The sequence below is a fragment of the Heteronotia binoei genome, chromosome 10 (genome assembly GCF_032191835.1).
Source record: "Heteronotia binoei isolate CCM8104 ecotype False Entrance Well chromosome 10, APGP_CSIRO_Hbin_v1, whole genome shotgun sequence".
Lineage (NCBI taxonomy): Eukaryota > Metazoa > Chordata > Lepidosauria > Squamata > Gekkonidae > Heteronotia > Heteronotia binoei.
This window is the reverse complement of record NC_083232.1, coordinates 69,872,743-69,895,120: the sequence shown is the minus strand read 5'-3', so window position 1 is coordinate 69,895,120 and position 22,378 is coordinate 69,872,743. Positions and strand designations below refer to the sequence as shown.

Here is a 22,378-nt window from a genome sequence, read left to right as displayed (position 1 = left end):
GATTTTTTTCTCTGATTGCTGCTGTTGTAAATGGTTACTCTGCTCATCTTTTAAATATTTAAGCTTTACAAAGAGATACATACTGTTCCTCTTGTGCACATAGTAAATCAAATAGTAATAAATGTACACACAGATAAATAAAAAGCTAACTGAGAATAACGTCTCTCTCTCTCTCTCACTCACTCACACACACACACACACACACACACACACACACATGAATATGATAGTTGGCCTCAAATCTGTTGGTCTTTACCAGACTATGTGCTTTGCCACTCATGCTGCTTAAAGTTCTTGTACTTGGGTTTCCAAAATAAGACTTCTGATGTTAATGTCTTATCAATTAAACTATCCACTTCATCTGTTCAGTCATAAAGCGGCTTGCAGTAGGAGAGAAATTCAAGGCATGACTATGGTGGATCTGCTTATACTCTTGGTTTGTTGTTTGCATGTTTAATTGTGTTCATGAAAAGTGAAAAAAACTGGTACTCTTGTAGGTGGGATTATTGCATCCAGATTGCACGCATACAGCATAGTTGGATACATGCAGGACTCAGTTTGTTCATCTTGATGTGGCTGTAACCTGTGATTCAAGCTGAAGAGTCTTACTGGATCTCCATCAGATCTACTTCCCAAAGTTAAACTTTTGGCACCATAAGGACTAATAGATTTATTGTAGCACAAGCTGTCACTGCCAGTGCATATTATGAAGTGGGCCTTAGCCCATGAAAGTGTATGCTATAATAAATACGTTAGTTCTTTGAGTGCCCTAAGATTGTTTGTTACAACTGGCTAACAAGGCAACCAGGTGGGACTTTTTAAATCCAGTCTGGTAATACAGTTTCTTCAGACTGTTTTATGTGCCACTCTGTATAATTGCTTCCACTCTCCTCAGTCCAGTAGGAAAAAAACACAAAAGATTGAAGATTGCCTCTCAAACATCGTCACTCTCTCTCTCCTCTCTTAGCTTCCCAGATAGCATCTGCCTAGTAGAAGGAAGCAGGGTGCCCGTTGTTGCAGGAGGCCTAGAAACAAGTGTTCAGCTGGGAAGAAGTTCCATCTGGGAGTACTCTGGAATGGCAAGCATTTACTACACAGAGTCAGAACCTATCTGATGTTAAAGTGAAAAAATACACATTATAGGAGGCCATGTTGTCCATTAGAAAGAAATCCAGAACCAATAGTGCAATAATTTTTATGAGGACCCAACTAAAATGTTGCACAGGAATTTTTTAAATTCCCCAGAACACTTCAAAATAATATAAACTTCACTGTAAAGACTTTAAAAGGTGGAAGAAGAGGAGAAACCAGCAGTAACTGGGATCTGTCTCCAGCACTAACAGAAACACTTACAGGATTCCTTGTGTGGCAGAAAAGGAAACTAAAATAAAACAGAGAACACTGTATCAAAACAAGACATTTATCTTAAGTGACATACTACCATTTTAGCCGATCCCATTATTTTATGCTGAAATGACCGTTTTGAGGGAGTTATGGTATAAATCAGATAGTTTTGATTGCTGTTATTTTGTTTTTTAAAAATCTCTCTTGCATTTAAGATGTTAAGGTACCTGAAGCAGCAACAAATATCCTTTTTAAAAAGTTTTGACACCATTATTGCTTTTCTTCTGGGTTGTGATGGGAAAGTTGCACTGTTCATCTGTTGCGTTTTCCCCTTGCATAATATGTGTTGCCATCTGTTCCTACTTTGACACCTTGTCTGTCCTGAGCAAGCATCCAGATCAGGCTTTCTCCCCACCCCACACTCATAGTATACAGAATATTAGGTCATGAGCACAGGTGTTTCCCCATCAGGCAAAGCTCCAACATCTGCACCTGTTCTCCTGTCACAGGTATATGTCAGCCATGCTGCCTGTGAACTGTTATTACTGAATAGATGCATGGAACCAGTTTGGTCCCTTAAAAGTAATCATCCAACTTGCAGGCTGTAACCATTAGATAACCAGTGTGTATTCTCTCCGACAGTTGCACCTCTATCTTGGCACACAGCTCTAACCTCTAAAAAGAGAAATAAAAATCAAACCAAAATTCCATATATTATGTTTTTACATAAAAAACTCACAGCCTGATTTTCAGCATTAAAAAGTTAGAAAATGCTTTTGATATGGATTCTGAAGATCCAGTATTGACCCTTATGGTAATGGTAGCACACTTTTATTTTGTTAGAGCCATCCAGAATAATAATCTGTACCTGCACCTAAGCAAGACATACTAGTCACAACATAGCTTACAGATGCCAGTCTCACTTCTGACACTTTCACCCCTAAGAACATGGATCATAGTCTTAAGCTCTGAAAACTTCAGAGCAGCCAGGCTTTTGTTATGAGCTTTTGTATATTTAAAGCACACACAAGAAGTATCCAGTATATATGCAGCATCAAACCTACCCTCGGTGGGGTAGGGCGGGATATAAATCGAATAAAATAAATAAATAAACCTGCTTCACTGTTCTTGAGGCTTGCTGGTTTATCCTCCACACAGGAGCTGTACACATCTAGTTCATATGGATGCATAACTTGCGGCAATTTGAATCTCTTCCTTAGAAATTTTGTCGAATTTTGCCAACAAGAATAGGATGGGAGGGAGAGGTACATTAGCCCTCTGCAGTGCAATCATTGTATTTACTTTACCAAAAGTAGGAATGAGTTGTGAAACAGAGAATTTTTTGTTTTTGTACTGCAGTGGCCAAAGCGTTCTGTTAAAAGCAATAGCATGGCATCTATAGAACTTTTTTTTTTTTTGCTATATTTTAGGTTGCAAGTAGAGTTCATTTTTCATTTGTAAAACTAAAGCAATACAAGTACATGCTTGAGACGTTTCCAGTTTTTTCCCCATATTTATAAAAAAAAATTTAAAATGAGGCTATATTATATAACTGCAAAAAGATAATACATGTGTATTCATGTCCTTATTGGAACTACTTTTGCATAGAGCTATAGTTTGAGGACTTTAAAGTCTTACTGTGGCCTGTAACGTAAATACAAGGACGACAAAGTTGGGGATCAAAACAGCCAACATATTAGCAATAAATATAAATGAAGGTCTACATTTAAGGACATTTTGAGCACCAGTGCAAATCAGAACTATTGTTATTGGCCGGTATACAGCAGGGGTGGCCAACGATAGCGCTACAGATGTTTTTTTTTGCCTACAGCTCCCATCAGCCCCAGCCAGCATGGCCAATGACTGGGGCTGATGGGAGTTGTAGGCAGAAAACATCTGGAGAGCTACCATTGGCCACCCCTGGTATATAGCATTTAATGCTCTGTCGTATCGGTATTATTGCTGATATAAAACTATTATCACTCTCGATTATCTAAGCAAGTGCACACTTGTGTTCCTTTTGTATTCTTCTGCTACCATTGTGGGTTCAAGAACAACAAAAAAAGTATTCAGGTAATTTGCCTGATCTTTAATCCATCAAATTGTAGTGCTTGTCTCCCTCTCTGTCTCCTACCCAATGCTGCTGCCCCCCCCCTTGCCGAAAGAGATTGTTTTGTGTGGAATGCTTGGCCTGAATGGCAGCTATTCCTGTTATGAAGTAGGGCATGGAATCTTGTTGAGTGCTTTCATCAAATCGGTACTGAAGATAGCCTCTTGTTTTTGCTTTTTGCTTTGTTTGTGCTGCTGTGTCCTATTAAGAGTATAGAAAAGCTAATTTTGTTTTGCATTTTGGCTGCATGGAAGGTGATGTTTCTGTACTTGATCTAGCTGTCTGTAGAAGCACATAGTGTATTGAATTATTCAGAATTGACTCACTGAGCATGCAAACAGCTTTTGATTGATGGCCTTTCCTTTTATTCCCTTAGAAAGCTCATTGATTAACAAATCTTGAGCAGTAGATTCTCATTCTTCATTTTTTAGCAATGGCTAAAAGGACTGAAATGAATTTCACTATTGCCAGAAAGGATCCTTATCACTAAGCAGAGGAGACAGAATTTCCATTTTGTAGGGGCACAACTGATCAATTAGTGGCTTAATGTAATAATCCCTTATATTCTCAAAAAACCTGCATTCAAGCAAAACATGAAAAGATTTATCAATCCTATTAAGACCACAAGCACAACCTCTACCAGAGTAAGGCCTATTCTGAAATCTTCCTTGTAGCACCATAGAGGGTATAATATTCAATATTGTGAATAAGAAAGCTCTGCGGTATCATGGGATAGTAAGATAGTACATAAAGAACTTTGGGGGGGGGGGGGAGCAAAAGACAGAGGTGAACAACCATGGCAGGCTTTTAAGATCAGGCTGCTGTCATAAATTTTTAGGACATGCTTTTCAATCTAAGAAAACGCTTTGGATTTGCCCATGTCAGAGATATGTTTAGCTGACATTCCAACAAACATTATTAATTTCTCATCCAGGGCTTTCATCCAAATCGATTTGTGGGTATCCCATTTCAGAGCAGCCAGCAAGCAATCTTCAGCACAGGACAATTTTAGTCTCAATTTGAAGGCATAGAGCCATGCTCTTGCTTCCAGGGACGTTTGTCCAAATTCTGCCCACAGTACAACATTTGATACATAACGGGACATTCAGGATTTTTCTTAAACTGGGCCAGTAGTTGATCAATATTATCAGAGGTAGCTCTGATCCAGATAAATGAACCATAAAAAATAAGGAGAACCACTTTCAAGTTGAAGACTTGCACCATACTAGGAATATACCCCCCCCCCCTTATTATGGAAAAACCTATTTACACCGTTTACACAGGTTTTCACTTTATGGAATACTGTTCTAAGTGGGGGGGGAGGTGATTCCAAGGTAAATTCGCCAAGATCAGAACCCCCAAATAGAAGAATTTAACTTATTCAATATTGGACCCATTGATTAACCATTGAAGCAGGTTCCATCTTCCTAGCACAAGAGGAATGGAATTTTCTCTCTTGTCACATGGCTTCTTACTGGCCAAGGCTTGGCTGACGTGGCTTCTTACTGGCTAAGGGAAGAGTGATTCTATTTAAAGGACTAGCTAAAGACTTGTTCTTATTCTTGTCACAACACCCACATGCAGGAGCTAATGATAACTTTTAATTGATTAGCTGATTTTGAGCCTGATTAACTTGTATTAATGTATGCTATAATTTCTGAAATTGGGCAGTTATATTGCTTTGTTCATTAAAGGGTAAAAAACAAAATGACTGAAGGTTCACATTGGCTAAGTCCAGCTGAATGTCCTTTGGGAGGGCTGGCAAAGAAGAGAAGGTTTTAACTTCATTTTAGATATTAAAGCACTGTCATAATCCATCATGTTTAGTAAATCTGGTTGGTCAGAATTGGCTTTCTTAGTTGGCGAAAATTTGATCAGAGCTGTTGCTAGTATAAGTTTGTATTCTCTTTGAATGTGTAATTTTTCTTAAGGGTGCTGAGACTTGATGAGTGGCTTTTTGATCAGATTACAAAGGGATTTTGATAGTTGAATTCCATTCCTTTCAAAAGAAGCGGTCTTAGTGAGCATTTCTAGACTTCTAGGTGAGTAAATGGTTAAAATATATCTCTCTCCCTGGTTGGCCCTAGTAACTTTTTAGTAATTTTTAAATTGATTGAGGAAAACCAGTGTATTCAACAAATAAGTGCTTTTTAGTGTCCCACTTTCCCCACCAGTTTATCTATTATCCTTTAAAGAGGGAAATAGTAGTTACGATCTGAAGATTGTTCACCTGGAGCACATTCTTACTTTAATGAGGGAAGGGGAGTAAATCTTGTTGAATAAAGGCCTTTCTTAGGTGTTACATCCTTTTTAGCTATTGGAGAAGAGTAGCTGTGACTTTGTAATGCATTTTTCTGGTTCAGGGATAGAATCTTAAGGAGATAATTTGTGATAAACTCTAACCTATTATAAATAAGTTCCCTTCTGTCTGCTATAATGCTGTTTGTAATGCCAGCAGACTGAGATTTTGAGACCTCTTTCCAGTGCTCTGGTCAGATGTTAACATATCTTTCCCCACTGAAATAAATTAATTGCCTTGGTTCAAAGAGTACGATCTATCAAGTTCCTCATCCTTCACTTGACTGATGGATCAAAGGTTGAAACCTGTTTTTAGGGGAACTAGAGAAACACTGTAAAATCATCTAATCTGTTTTGGTTTAATATTAAAATCATCATCAAAAGAGTGAGCCAGCTTCTTATTCATTACAGTTGTCACCAGTGTTCCCTCTAAATTGAGTTAGTGTGAGCTAGCTCACAATTTTTTTAGACTTTGACTTACACATTTTTGTCTTAGCTCAGGAAGGATGACCGCAGAGCAAATTTATGCAGTAGCTTACAACTTTGCCATAAGTTTTAAGAAGCTTAAAATCAACTTTTAAAAAACCAACAACAAAAAACACACAAGACAGAAAAGGAGAGAGGAAAGAAAAACGTAAAATGTTAAACTAAAAGGTCATTCCGCTGTAATTTCCTGCAAAAGGAGCACACCACTCAGTAACCAGCTACATAAGAACATAAGAGAAGCCATGTTGGATCAGGCCAATGGCCCATCCAGTCCAACACTCTGTGTCACACAGTGGCCAATATATGTGTGTGTGTGTTTGTGTGTATATATATGTGTATATACACGCACACATATACATACATACATATACACACACACATATATATATACTGTGGCTAATAGCCACTGATGGACCTCTGCTCCGTATTTTTATCCAATCCCCTCTTAAAGCTGTCTATGCTTGTAGCTGCCACCACCTCCTCTGGCGGTGAATTCCACATGTTAATCACCCTTTGGGTGAAGAACTTCCTTTTATCCCCTTTAACTTGACTGCTTAGCAATTTCATTAAATGCCCACGAGTTCTTGTATTGTGAGAAAGGGAGAAAAGTACTTCTTTCTCTACTTTCTCCATCCCATGCATAATCTTGTAAACCTCTATCATGTCACCCCACAGTCGACATTCCTCCAAGCTAAAGAGCCCCAAGCGTTTTAACCTTTCTTCATAGGGAAAGTGTTCCAAACCTTTAATCATTCTAGTTACCCTTTTCTGCACTTTTCGCAATGCTATAATATCCTTTTTAAGGTGCGGTGACCAGAATTGTACACAGTATTCCAAATGAGACCACACCATCGATTTATACAGGAGCATTATGATACTGGCTGATTTGTTTTCAGTTTCCTTCCTAATAATTCCCAGCATGGTGTTGGCCTTTTTTATTGCAATCACACACTGTCTTGACATTTTCAGTGAGTTATCTACCACGACCTCAGGATCTCTCTCTTGGTCAGTCTCTGCCAGTTCACAACCCATCCACTTGTATTTGTAGCTGGGATTCTTGGCCCCAATGTACATTACTTTGCACTTGGCCACATTGAACCTCATCTGCCACGTTGACGCCCACTCACTTAGCCTCAACAGATCCCTTTGGAGTGCCTCACAATCCTCTCTAGTTCTCACCGCCCTGAACAATTTAGTGTCATCTGCAGACTTGGCCACTTCACTGCTTACTCCCAACTCCAGATCATTAATGAACAAGTTAAAGAGCATGGGACCCAGTACTGAGCCCTGCGGCACCCCACTGCTTACTGTCCTCCATAAATATGTCTTGCTCAGTTTTCTCTGTTTATAACAATATAAATAACTAGGAACAATATTTTTATTTATTTATTTATTTTTTATTTATTTTATGATTTATATCCCGCCCTTCCCAACAAGTGGCTCAGGGTGGCTCACAGAAATCTGGCATAAATAACATTTAAGCATAAAACATTAGAATAATAATACATTTAAGTTTTAAAACATTAAACCATTTAAAATATTAGACCATTTAAAACATTAGGGACAGCAGACATTCAGTGTAACTATACTCAGTTTCTTGTTTCTTGTACCAGCTAGTCATAGGCCAGCCGGAAGAGGGTTGTCTTACAGGCCCTGCGGAACTGGGCAAGGTCCCGCAGGGCCCTCACCTCTTCCGGCAGCTGGTTCCACCAGGAGGGGGCCGTAATAGAAAAGGCCCGGTCCCTTGTGGATTTTAAGCGGGCTTCCTTTGGCCCGGGGATAACCAGGAGATTCTGAGTTCCTGATCTCAGTACTCTCTGGGGCACATGTGGGGAGAGACGGTCCTTCAGGTAGGCAGGTCCTAGGCCATATAGGGCTTTAAAGGTAATAACCAGCACCTTGTACTGGATTCGGTAAGCTATCGGCAGCCAGTGCAGATCCCGGAGTCCCGGCCGGATGTGCTCCCTTCTTGGGAGCCCTAACAATAGCCGGGCCGCGGCATTCTGCACTAGCTGCAGCTTTCGGGTTCGGCACAAAGGCAGCCCCATGTAGAGAGCATTACAGTAGTCCAACCTCGAGGTGACCATGGCATGGATCACTGTTGCTAGGTCGTCGCGCTCCAGGAAGGGGGCCAACTGCCTTGCCCGCCTAAGATGAAAAAATGCGGACTTGGCAGTGGCTGCTATCTGAGCCTCCATCGTTAAGGAAGGCTCCAATAGTACCCCCAGGCTTTTGACCTTGTCCGCCGCTATCAGCAGCGCACCCTCAAAAGCTGGTAGGGGGATTTCCCTTCCTGGGCCCCGACGACCCAAGCAAAGGACCTCTGTCTTCGCCGGATTTAGCCTCAGCCCGCTCAGTCTGAGCCACCCAGCCACTTCCTGTAATGCCCGGTCTAGATTTTCCGGGGCGGAGACTGGTCGGCCATCCATAAGTAGATAGAGCTGGGTGTCATCAGCATACTGGTGACAACCCAGCCCATACCTTCGGGCAATCTGGGCAAGGGGACGCATATAGATGTTAAATAACATTGGGGAGAGAACCGCCCCCTGAGGCACTCCGCAATCAAGCGTGCGCCTCCGGGATAGCTCACCCCCAATCGCGACCCTTTGTCCCCGACCTTCGAGGAAAGAGGAAAGCCACTGTAAAGCCAACCCCTGAATCCCCGCGTCCCCGTGGTGAGTGAGCTATTCTCTCACTCACCAAGCCACCACCAGAAGCTAATAAATCTTTCACCTCACAACCAGTAAGTTAAAAGAAAAAAGAGGGTGTCAAAACACCTATTTATCTAGGAGCTGGAGCCCTAACTACACAGAGTGGATAAGTAGCTGAAACAACAACAGCATTAATCAGTTGAGGAGGAGCTCCTTCACTAGGTAGGTTAGTTGATAGGTTGGATGATAGAAGGTAGGAGGATGGATGGATCATGTGAGCTGCAGAAAAGGCTTTAATAGTGTCAGACTACTAAATAACGTATTTTATCTTAATATTCTTATTTTATCTTAATATACCTTAATAGAGTCAGAACAAAACAAGTAGAGGGACATGGGGTCATTGTTGAGTCCATTTCAGACTGTAAAAGTTTCATCTTGTTTTCTGTGGAAAATGTGGAAAAAACTTGTAGTTAAATCTTCTAAAAGTTTCTAGACTTCGAAAAGAGTAGATGGAACATATCTTTTGGTGCAGCTTCAGTAAGAATACAGTAATAATATTCTGTAATCTTACTTCATTCAGTCCTTTAGCTTTTTAAGACTCAGGACCATCTCTCTAGTGGCAGGTTGGGGCTGCAAGAGAGTCACATGGCATAACATGCTTGATGTTGAGTACTGTCACTTGTGTGTGTTTGTTAACTCAAAAAGTCATCTCAGATTGTACTCCTTCCTCCCTGAATGCTCCTCCATCCTTGTAAATTTGCTTTTGAGCTTCTAAGTCTCTCTTCTTTCACAGTCTCTGTCCCGTTGTTTTCTGCTGTTTGCTTTTCCACCTTGCCAGTGCTCCCTCTCTCTTTTCATCTTTTGCTCCCTTTCACAATCCTGTATCTTGCCCTGTCCTGATCATGTTTGTCTCTGCCTTCACCAGTTTGGTAACCAGTGCATGCACCATTTGTTCTGGACACAGCTCCAGGACCAGTATTGATTTATATTCTTATATGTGTAGCATAAAAAGGTAAAGGTAGTCCCCTGTGCAAGCACCAGTCGTTTCCGACTCTGGGGTGACAGTTGCTTTCCAGTGTTTTCATGGCAGACCTTCCCCAGATGTGTAGCATAGTCAGCAGTAATTGTTCTTTTATGTTAATTGATGAACATCTCACCTAGGAGATGTGTCTCTTGGAGGAAAGCACCACAGGAAAAGCCTGATGGGAGTAGGAATGGGGAAAGCAAGGGGAGCAAGGAAGAAATACAAGCAAGTCAGTTAGCTTGCATGGTGCCTTGCACATGTTTAATGGTGCTTCATCCTGAATAAAGGTGCATAATCTTGCAGCCTTGGAAGGCTAGACTTGGTAGGCTGCTTTGAGAGATCAAGGAAAATCTTGCACAAACCCTTAACTTCTGCCTGCTCACCTGTGCCCCCCCCCATTACCTGTCAGTGCTACCGCTCCTCACCCACACTTGCAGCACAAAAGTTTCCCCTCTGCAAGAGATCAGCTTTCTCAGGCAAAGAGGACTCTGTGCCACAAGTGCATGCATGGATTACTGGTGGCTTTACTGGCAAGGGCATGTGGCTGTGCTGTGTCAGGCAGCTGTTGGGGAGAAGGCAAAAGAGATCTTTTGTGGGAAGGGGTAGGTTCTGTGCTGCAAGCTTATGCACAGAGCATTGGATGACAGGGTGGCTGAGCCAGGTTGAGGGAAAAGACCAACGGCAACGAAGAACCTTCAGAGAGCGAAGGCTCTGCACCTGCCAGTACTAAAACAATCCTTTCCACTGTTGAGTAACCCACCATCTTATCTTGCTGCTCCTCTGGGCCTGCTTGCAAAGTGAAGCAGGAAGTGTCATACCCTTCCTTTCTACACACTTTCTGCTATCTAGCATCTCTAGAGAGGCTGATAACTTGCCTGGTGGGATCCATGACCCTCCTGATTGTCCTAGCCTAGTAGGAGAAGAGCACTGGCCTAGAGTTTATAAACACATCTTCCCACTTGTAGAGATTAAAATAAAAGCTGTCATTCAACCAATGTTCCCTCTAAGTTGCAGAGTCTTCTGAGCAAAAATTCTACTTTGTGAGCTACTCGTATTAAAGTTGTGAGCTACTGGCATTAAAGTTTTGAGCTGCTGCATAAATTATTGGGCTCTGGGAGTCATCCTTCCTGAGCTAAGACAAAAACATGTGAGCTGGAGGCTTAAAATCTTGTGAGCTAGCTCATGCTAACTCAGTTTAGAGGGAACACCACATGCATTTTTGGTGAAAAAGTGTGCCGTTTCAGGACTGACTGCTTTAGAGTGCATGTGAGAAAATGCTTTTGCATATGGAAGGCTTCTTGCACAGAAAAATACAAATAGTGAGGACAGTTGTAACCTGGCCATCGCTAAAGTTGCATTCAAAGGCAAGGGAAGCCATTTGTCTCCAAGTTAATAAAGGGTGGGATGTTCTTCTGCATCCTACAAAATGCAACACACTACATATTCTAGAACTCCCACAAACCTAAAATGTAGTAGTAGGTATAAAAATCCAGCAAGCTGAATATTTAGTAAGGTATTATGAGAGATACCTAGTTGCTGTTTCTTGGCCTCCCCCCGCTTCCCTTTCCTGTTTTTTGAAATATCTAGTTAATCATATCACATGATGTTGTCATGCCATGCATTGCCCTGCCTCTATTGCTGATTGCCAGTAATCTGGTCAGGGTAATAGTGCAGAATGCTGGCCTTGCATCATGCAGTGTTCTAGGTGTTCCAAGAAATGAGTGCCTGAGGAAGAAGAGACTTGGTGCATGTACATCTTGTTAGGCCTTAAGAATTCCATTTTATTGTAACTATTTAAAAGAGTTCAGCCATGTGGCTAAAAATTTTATGCATGTTGACAGGTGACCAAGGGGGGAGGTGTGTGTCTTATGCCTGGTGTTCTGTATTCCTGCTCTCCATGGCTAAGAGAAGCCTGATTGAGCAAAATAAGCATAATTGCATATTGCTTATTTTGTGTAATTTTATATCCTTTATAGATCTACATAGTGCTGTTTTTCTTGGTACAGTGGCATCTTTTTTTGAGGAAGGTTTAAGACTCAGAATAGGAGGAAATTGCAAATTATCACAGCTGCTTCTATTCTGGCAATGTATCTTTGTTTCTAAACTAGTCTAGCTGTTGACTGTTCATTTATATGGATTGTACGTGGCAGGGGGAAAAAGGGTTCCAAGTTTCTTGAACAGTACTGTGCAGAAGCGCTGTTTGCCCATTAGAGTATAATAGGCTTTTTAATAGACCAGCAGTAAGTGGTGATTGGTAATCTATCTTGATAATCTAGCTGTCCTAAATTATTTGAGGTGGAATACACTGAAATAATTTCTTCTTTAGTCCTTTCCTAGATTAGCTGTATTGATAATTTGGTTTGAGATCAATTATCTGTCATCACTATATGCCACCCTCCTGGAATATTTCTGATGTAATATATAAGTTAATATATAACTAGTATTGAAGTAAAGAGTGCCTGGAGCTCAAATGGAATAGAACGAGCAGCAATAGGACCAGAAATACACCATTCATCTTTTTCCTTTCTCTTGCTGTGTGTTGCTAGTGAAGTCCCCTGTGTACTTAAAGGTCTAAAACATATATTGCCTGTAGTAGAAGGAAAAAGTCAGCAACTTCCTCTGACTGAAAATAATAATTTTATTGCCATGGCATCTTAATGTTCAAAGTACTTTGCATATAGTGTTCTTGTAATCCTTTCAACATCTCCGCAAGTACATGTTGTAACCAAAATGCAAACATGAGGCTTACAGAAGACTACCTAGGATTTCATGGAAGAGGTGACATGTCATCCAGGAACTTCACAATTTGTATTCTACTACCGTGCTATACCACCTACCACATCAAGCATGATCAGAGATAAGTAATGGACATAGTTTTAAGGACACTTCACACCAAAGGGAATGTATCCGTGAAGATCATCCGCAGTAAAAGATTGGGTGTGCTCCCTCTCCCCCAGTAAAGTCATTCTGCTCATGCAGTGAGACGGTGCTGTGTTCTTTTCTGTCATTGTACTGGAGGTAATTTGAGACAATCACATTGCAACTCTTAGCTCTGGCAGTCTGTTTGGGAATAGATTGGTGAGGGAATCCAATATCTCTCCCCCCCTCCCCCTGCCAAAAAAAGTTGGCATTTTCAGCAAATTGCAAGTTTGGGGAAATGGTTAAAGGAAGTCTTGCGAATGATCTCGGGTAAACTATCTAGGTTTGATGTGTACTTTGAGACTTGGCAACTCTGTAGCTCAGTTTCAGAGAACTGTCAGGGCACAGGGAAGAGACTCATGCTTCCTTCTCTGTACTGTCATGCTTCAAATTACCAGAGAATTCCTGTAGATCAACCTTGTACACACTTTGCAATACGCTTCAAGGTTTGTAATGCCACAATATACATAAGTGCTTTTTTTGTTTAACCAAATGTGTCACAAAAACAAACAACTGAAGTGGGTCTTGGTGCCTGGTACACTGGAACTTCTGAGTAGCCAGTTGCTGTCTGAAGCTGTGTTGAGCAGGGCTAGATCAAAGAGACCGAGAGCTCTGGGACCTTCTTTCTTAAAGAAGAGCAGTCTAGGCAACCGCTACACATCCAATCCGTTGTCTTATGTCTTGCCCTTTCCCTGAGGAACTCTGTGCAATGTACATACATCTCTGTTCTTCCATTTTATTTTCACAACAGCCCTTTGAGGTAGGTTAAACTGAAAGAATATGACTGGTTGTAAGAACCTAGTGCATATTGTTACAGGCGTGTATTTAAAACTAGGTCGTCTTAGTCCTAATGCAAAACTCTGATTTAATTTACCTGAAACCATTGTCCCTCAGACTTTTATCAGTCAAATATCTGAGGTACTGAAATAAAGAAGGTTTTATAATTAAGGAGAAGACTGTAAGAAAGCCCTGTTATGCAGTCTTCGAGTCTCTTAGATATGGATGTATTTTTTTATTAAACCATACAACATTAAATTGTTTAGCAGTATAATCCTGTGCAGGATTACTCTGGTCTAAACACATTGAAATCAATGAGTTTAGACTAGAACAAGAGGGAACCTGCAACAAAATGGTGCATAATGTGTTGTGGCTTTCCTTTAAGTTGTAACTCAGTCTCTTTAAGGAAGCTCACAATGTATACATAAAAGGTAAACTGAAACCAGCAAAACCACACTTAATAAAAACACTGAAAAAATCAGGCCCTTTTTTTTGGCAAGGGTAAAAACAATTTTAAATTATACAATTAAAAAAGTCATTTTAAACAAAATACCCAATGGGGAGAAGAGTTCTGTGGAACTCAAAAGCTTGATCATTATTTGAGGTTCTAGTTGGCCCTTATAGATTTTTTTTTTCCTAATGGAGCAACACTTTCACCCTTCAATACCCACTGACTCAAAAGGAAGGATGTACCGTAACTCTGCTCAGGCATGTGCTGTAGGAGACTTAACTGCAGTCCAACTACAATCAAATAAACTTGCAGTTCTATCTAGGACTGCACTGCATGGGAGCAATTATAAGTCAGTCTACTCAGAAGTAAGTCCCAAAGGAAGCAGGATTGTCTGGAGAAATATGTCTTGACCTTTTAATAGAGGATGGATAGCATATTCCATTTTAAGCTGGAAATGATGTACATGTGCTGATACAGTGCTGGCAACCCGTGTGTAGGTTTGTGCATGTAATAAAAAACACTGCTTTTTTTTTTTTTGCAAAAATCATAATAGCTTTCTGGTTCCCAAATCCAGCCTTGAAAATTCCTGGACATTTGGGAACACCATGTGGGGAAGATAGAGTCTGAGGAGTGCTAAGAATCTGATGTCATAGCATATACCCTCCAAAGCTGCCAGTTCCTCTAGGCTAGGAGAACTGATCTCTGTAGTCTGTAGCTCACTTATAATTCTGGAAGAACTGCAGACTCTGCCTTGGATGCAAGCAACCCTAAGACTGCCTGTGTTTACGCGTATACACATACTAGACAGAATGGGCTAGAGGGGTTTGATCCCAATCTACACTTCCCCAAATCCTCACCCAGAGGAGCAAAGTTCAGGCACAGCCCTTAGGATAACTTTTTCTAATGGTGCCTGTAAAGGTTGACCCTCTGCCTCCCCCACACGCAAGTGCTCAAGTTGCTCGGCTTTTCCCATCTTCTTCCAATGGCCCCGTCTGCCTGAGCCTGGAATCTCAAGAAGGATTGAGCCGTTAGATGAGGCAAAAGCTGCCGACAGTGGAAGACGGACAGCCCTTTGTCTTTTTCAACCTCTTCCTCAGTCACCTTCTTTCAGCAGCTTGTTGGAAACTCAGTTGACTCCCCTCTTCTTCCTCCAGCCTAAGATGTACCTGGGTGCAGCACTTTCCCTGGGAGCAGGCTCGGCGCTAGAGGTTCTGGTGCCCCTAGGCCGAAGTCTGTTCCCCCCCCTTACCTCCTTGCGCATGCGAACCACGCACAGCCCAATGACGTCCCAGGCAGGGCCGGCGCATGGGAGTAGGCCAAGTAGGCAGCTGCCTCAGGCACCACTTGGCGTAGGTGCCATGAGGCACCCCCTCTCCTCGCACTCGCTACCTCCCTCCATTTCCCCGCGCCCGATCAGCCCGGCCCTCCCCTGCTTCAAAGCCTTCAAAGGCCTCCTTGGCCAAGTGACATCTGAGGCGGCCGCCTACTCCCATGCGCCGGCCCTGCCTGGGAGGCAGCAGTACTGTTGTGAGAGGGTCCTTGAGAGGTCCTTGTGGTGTAGGAAGGGTTCCTGAGGCTGTTGCTCGGGCAGTTAGAGCCCTGGCGATTGTCCTTGAGGCTCCAGTGGTTTCTCCCTGTGTTCAAAGAGGCAACAGCAACAGCCTCCCTAGGGCCATCTAGCATGTGCTTTGGAGTCGTAGTAAATCTATTCACTGTGCAAGTGCAGTGAGTGCTGTTTTGCTTTTTGACTTTTTAAGCAGTTTTTAAAAGGTTTAATAAAGTTTTTAGATTTTTCTGCAGACCTGGGGAGTCCCCCAGGTGTGCAGAAAAGTTTCTCATCTACTGTTATTTTTCTCAACTGATTAAAAAAAAATTATTAGAGCTCTAATTGGGCCATTTATTTAACTGTGATATGGAAGCTGCTGGAGCAGCAGTCAGGTTATTTTATGAGTTATGTAAAATGAATCACCTTCCCTGTAGAAATCTAGGTGTATCCAAACCAGTGTGCCTTCTTCTTCTAACAGAGGTAAATGTATAGACACTATGCAAGTTGATCTCTCAGCTCGTCTAATTTTGCCAGTGGTTTCCGTGACCATTTGGAAAAAACAAATGTTAATAAAGAAAAATGCATCTTATACAACCAATAAATACCTAAGTACAGATGTGTACAGTATAAAACCTGATCCTGGAACTCAAGGAAAAGTTGAAGCTATCCTTTCTGACTGAAATATTAACAAAACTTTGCTTTGTCTCTGCAAGCATGAATGGTATAGTTATTGGCTCTGCTCCTTCAGACTGTGTTTGCACACGTTTCCATTGGAATTATCCAGACCCACAGTACTGTTTGCATCATGGGTTTGGAAAACATTGTAACTGCTTTTTAAACCCCTTTATCCACAAAGGGCTGAAAAGATTTATTTATGGCAGTAAACTTGATGGACCTTGCCATTCTTGTGTGTTTGTTTCTGGTTTATTATTAACTTCAGAAATCAAAATACTGCTGTCTTAATTTTTTTTCTGTCTGTTTTCTTTAGAGGATGTGCTGAGTAAGGATGCTGGGGAGTGTGCAATATGCTTGGAAGAGCTACAACAAGGGGATACAATAGCACGATTGCCTTGTCTATGCATATACCATAAAGGGTGAGCACATGCAGAATTCAATAAGAACACTGTAAAACAGAACCTGTAAAACTCTTTGCATGGACAAAGTCACGCCAGGCCCTCCTGTCTTCCACCATCCTCCGAAGTCTGCTCAAATTCGTGTTAGTTACATCAGTAACGCTGTCCAGCCATCTCATCTTTTGCCGTCCCCTTCTTCTTTTGCCTTCTGTCTTTCCTAGCATCAGAATCTTCTCCAGGGAGTGCTCCCTTCTCAGTTGGTGGCCAAAGTATTTGAGCTTCAGCTTCAGCATCTGACTTTCCAGGGAATAGTCTGGGTTGATTTCCCTTAGGACTGACTGATTTGATCTTCTTTCAGTCCAAGGGACTCTCGAGATTCTTCTCCAGCACCTACATTGTTCTAATAGAATGTAAAAATTTCTAAGATCCAAGAGGCAAATGGGGGAAATAGTTATTATAAAGAGACCTGGTACACAGGTATTGTTAAATCCTTGGGGTAAAAATGGAAGATTCTTTTAAAATTATTTGAGAGCTCTGAGCTCCCACAAGGATCCCAGACCTGGATGGAGCTTATTTGTGATATTTTCTAGCTCTCTTTCCAGGAGCCACTGGTCATGTTCTCATCCTTACAAAGGGAGATCTTGAGTGGCCATGTTGTGTACACGTTAAAGGTACAGCAAGTGTCTTCAAGCTCACTTTTCTTCAGGCTACCACATTAGTTCAGGCATTGGTATAGAAAGTCTTTGCTTCAAGTTCTTAGTACAATCTTTACTTGGAATATTCCTTGAAGTTCCATAATAATACATTTGTGGTAGCTTCCATATATCTGAATAAAACAATAAATAATAAAATGCAACTAAAATATGCAAGAAAAAATAGTACAACTGGCAAGCAGCAACAACGTATATCTAAAATTATCCTAAGAACAGCAGACACAAAAATCATTATGGCATTGACCTGCATTTTCTGTGGCAAGGATTTATTATTATTATTATTCATGTCCTCTGTGGAGCAAGAGCTATTGTGTGGAAATACTGGGGCCAAACTGTTCACGAATAGAACTGGCTTCAGTGATGGTTTATCTAACTTGTAGCAGTACACCAGGTGGATGTTTAAAATTTGCTAGCATAGGCCTTAACCTATTAAAATAAGTTGAGTTCTTGCAAACCCACTGCCTTCCAGCTGATATGGGGGTTTTTGTGTTCCCCCCTTTATGATCTTTCTGAGTTCTTGCAAACCCACTTCCTTCCATCTGATATTGTGCCCCCCCCCCCCTTTATGATCTTTCCCTTCCTCTTTTGGTATCTGCAGAAGATGTAGAGCTGAAATCAGTGGCAGCTACAAAACTGGTAAACTTCGGAGGAAGATCATTCTAAGCTGGGTATGCCAGTGAGCCCTTAATGTAAGCTACCCAAGATAAGCAAGTCTGTTCATAGACAGGGATGGGGATTTCCTTGCTGATCATAGAACTATTCACCAGACTAGGGCCATCCGTATGGACTCTGAATGGAAAAGGAGGAAGCATGAGAGTTTCAGTGATGCTGACATCAACCGAAGACTCCAGGGCTTGAGACTCTTGGGGAGGCAGATGACTGCAGGCTCCTCAGATCCACTGTCTTGTTCCACTCTGAGCTATTTGTTTAAATAAGGGGAATCCTTGATATTCTTTCTGATTTATGCCCCAAGCTAATAGCAAGCTTTACTGTTAAGAGGAAAACTATTATGGCTTTTCTTCTAAGTGTGAGAATTGCAGCCAGTGGAAACTAAGTACATCTTTTAAACTTGCCTATTTAAATGTTTCCTTAATGTGAAGGCATTTACTGGTATTTGAAAAATGCAGGCCTAACACACAGGTATGTTTTCATGGTGGTTTTTATTTGATGCAATCTTAATGGAACAGTTTATGAGTCGCCTTGAGACACAAAGGGAGAGGTAGGATATAATTATTGTGAAAAGTGAGTAAATCTTTGTTGCCTATGGTGGGTCTTAAACGTACCAATATTTGAAGCTGTTTTGGTTGTGAGATATTAGTTAAATCAGAGCACCTGGTATTCCCACATTTTGAAAAGAGGGCAATGGCTTCTCTTTCTAACTGGTTTTATTTACTGTAACTTAACAGTGAGACGAAAGAGTATCTGGTTTCACAGAACCCTGCCTGTATTATAGTTGGCAATATTTAAATTTAATTTGATTACTAAGAAAATGAATTGATGAAAAGGTCATTAAAAATAACAACCCTGTCTTGATGCTTACGTTTTGTGATAGGGTGAATGATATAAAATCCTTGATGCCACTGGAGAAAACTGCTAAGTAACGGTTCTTCAACTTGCAGCCTTAATAATATTTCTTTTTGTCTTTCATTCCAATAGATGCATAGATGAATGGTTTGAAGTAAACCGGTCTTGTCCTGAGCATCCTTCAGATTAATGGTGGAGGTTTCTGGTTTGTAGGTAACTGTTGCTGCTTTTTCCATATTAAGTTTAACTTGCTAAAAAGTGTAGCTGACCAAAGTTTGTACTGTTTGTAATCTGAAAAGTTGCATAATTTCAGTGAAAGATTGCAGTGACAAGTGAGTTCTGTAGCTCTTTAATCCACTTTAGTTCTGTGACTGTAGTTATGTTGCCCTCTTCCTTTAGACTATGTCCATAGAATGCTTACTACTAGAGGCATCAAGGCAGTAAGGATTACCTGTTTACCTGAAAGAAAGAATGTTTTTTCCACGTGCTGCTTAGAAAAAAGGGGGGATGTCTTAGATCCACATAAAAATTAGTTATGTACAGTAGTAAAAAACCAGGGTTGCCAAGTCACCTTGCCAGTGGGAGGAGGGCTTTGCAAGGGGGAGGGGGTGTTCTGGCAGACAAAATCGGAAGTGACCTGAAAAACAAAGTGGAATGCAGCCATTTGAGTGGTCCCTTTTGCTAGGGGGAATGAAAGGGAGCACTCAATGGCTGCCAGCCATTTCATGGCCAGGTGTTTTTTTTTTTTTTTTTGCAGGGGGGGGGGAGCTGCTTCTGATCAAAAGGAGGGGACTGAAACTGATTGCTGAAAAGGGTTGCAGCCAAATTCAGCAATCAGTGTCACTGAAAGCTTGCAGCTTTGAGTGGTCGCTTTTGCTTTCCTAGGGGGAAACAAAAGGAACCACTCAAATGGCTGCTTTGGGGTGGCACTTCTAAGTAGCCCATTTTGGGAAGCCCTCCCTGTGGCGCAGAGTGTTAAAGCTGCAGTACTGCAGTCCTAAGCTCTGCTCATGACCTGTGTTCAATCCCCGGTGAAAGCTGGGTTTTCAGATAGCTGGCTCGAGGTTGACTCAGCCTTCCAAGGTCGGTAAAATGAGTACCCAGCTTGCTGGGGGGAAAGTGTAGATGACTGGGGAAGGCAATGGCAAACCACCCCCTAAAAAGTCTGCTGTGAAAACGTGAAAGCAACGTCACCCCACTGGTGCTTGCAAAGGGGACCTTTCCTTTCCCTAAATAGGGGGATCCCCCACTTGGACTGGGAGGGGCTGTGATCCCTAAGTAAAACCGTTTTTTGTGTCACCTTTTATTGGGGATGTGTTTTACAATCAGCATACTCTTTTTGAATAAATATGGTAATAATAGTATGCTAATTTGTGTTGCTCCTTTGTACCTGATTCCAGATCATTTATGATACATTTAAACAGTGCCAGTCATAAAACAACTCCTGGAGGATGGACCCTGTTGCTGCTTCCTGGAACTGCGTACTTTCTGCATGTTCTTTAATCCTTTACTAAGCAATTAAAATGAGTACCCAGTTTGCTGGGGGGAAAGTGTAGATGACTGGGGAGGGCAATGGCAAACCACCCCATAAAAAGTCTGCCGAGAAAACGTTGTGAAAGGAACGTTACCCTAGAGTTGGAAATGAGTGGTGCTTGCACAGAGGACTACCTTTACCTTGTCTAAGCAATTAAATGGTATCTCTCTTACCCATGTCTTGTGAGATAATTCAAGAGTGTTTTGTTGAGGACTTGAAAAAAAGGCAAATTGTAGAGTGGTATTTGCAGTTTACATATTTTACTGGGCTTTGAAAGAAAAAAAACTTGCTTCTCTGGCTTTTCTTGTAGTCTCTTACACTGATCAACAGATGTAAAGGATCTGAAGTTCCGTCTTCAGAAGTAGATTTGAAACTGGACTCGTGTTCATTTTGGACCAGAAAAGTGGAGAGGGAACATTGCACAGAGCACATCCCGCAGTGTACCAAGACCTTGCCTAAAGGAGACACAGGAATTCTGAAAATGCTGCACATTCAGGAACAATCTTCTTCCTTTATGGACTTTATGGACAACATTTTGTATCTACAGGCCAAAGTTACTAATTTTCAGTTTAATTTTTTAAAAGCTGTCTACAGAAGCAGGATATTGTCGTATCCTTTCTTGAATGGAAGCTTTGTGCTCCAGATCAACACTTTGGAACATTTGCACAAGGAAGATGCCATCTTAGGTTAGAAACTTTCTGCCATTCCCTGCCCCCTCCACTGAAGAAAAATAAATGGCAAACAGTGAAGTACAGTCAAATGAGGCGACCTCGCTCATGAATTCCCCACCTTGTTGTCAGTATGCCATTCACACCTTTTTCTGTGAAAAGAATGCAACATTCCTCAACTTAAGCAATTTTTTTTCTAAGTAACTCCTTGTCAGATTGCAGCCCAAAGAGCAAAACAATAACCTGGGCAGATTGTTACTTGACAGGCTAAAAGGTTGGTGAAATTGGCATACTGTGTTCATTCCTGTGTAAGTATACAAAAGTCCACTTTTACTGCTTGTGGGGTATCAATGCAACAGCGGCAAAAATTGGGGGGGGGGAGGGCATAATTTAGCAGCTATGCAATTTTTTTTAAAAAAACATGGGAATATAAGAATTACCATCTCAAGTGCTGCCAGTTAAGGTAATTTTAACGGGTATTTTTTTAAATGTTTCAGGTAGTTATTTTCTTGTAATACTTTACTCTCCTAGCTGTGTAGCCGCGAAGATGGGCAAAGTGATACCAATTCCTGAAGTTTTCATGGGGATGATGGGACCTGGCTTGACTTCTTGTGTGTACTGTTTTTAAATCAAAAATTGTTTCAGTGACAGAACATAGTAACTGGCATCTAACACGGTTGGTCAGGCGATAATTCTATGTCCAGTGGCTCATAATTCATAATGATATGGGTTTAAGCATCCATAACTGGACGGAGGATTTGACTCTATTTCAGTCCTTTAATTTGTTACTGTTCTATTGTGGCTTACTATGAATTGTAAATGGAGGTATCGGGTTGGGTGGGGAAGGCACTCATAAAGAAAATTTGAGTTTAATATATTTGTTTCCACAAGGAAAGGGGGCCTGTTTGAAATTTATTAAAATACCTTGTGAAGTTTGTACTAAGGTGGAAAAGTATTGAATAAAGGTGACTGAAATTTTAAAAATGTTTAAATAGAAGAAATAAGCAGTATGTCATTTTTCTTTACTTCTGTTGACTTGACTTCATGTTACCCCTTCCTCCTCTTTTGCTGATTATCTGGTGTTAATTTGCAGTGAGGTAGGTAGGGACACTTTCTGCACTTAACTTGCTCATAAATACATGCATCTTTTGGGTACTCAGTGCCCACAGTCTCTTCTCCATCTCTCAAGAATCCCAGGCCAATGCACAGCCCACTGATCACTTCAATGATAGCTAAACTGGTCTGGGGAAAATTGGCTTT

At 41.3% G+C, this 22,378-nt stretch overlaps 1 protein-coding gene across 2 annotated transcripts in view; it reads left to right on the top strand.

The window, feature by feature from the left end:
- The window catches only part of ZNRF2 (zinc and ring finger 2), a 70,522-nt gene extending 48,403 nt beyond the window's left edge, over window positions 1-22,119 (top strand). Inside the window, exons 3-5 of one of the 2 annotated variants that reach the window (XM_060248861.1) lie at window positions 16,595-16,700; window positions 19,049-19,125; window positions 20,761-22,119. In XM_060248861.1, the coding sequence (XP_060104844.1) occupies window positions 16,595-16,700; window positions 19,049-19,106 (164 nt within the window). In that variant the 3' untranslated portion in view covers window positions 19,107-19,125; window positions 20,761-22,119. Of the gene's footprint in view, window positions 1-16,594; window positions 16,701-19,048; window positions 19,130-20,760 lie in introns of both variants that reach the window. The other variant, XM_060248860.1, reaches the window with a different exon arrangement.
- The last annotated feature ends 259 nt before the right edge of the window (window positions 22,120-22,378 follow it).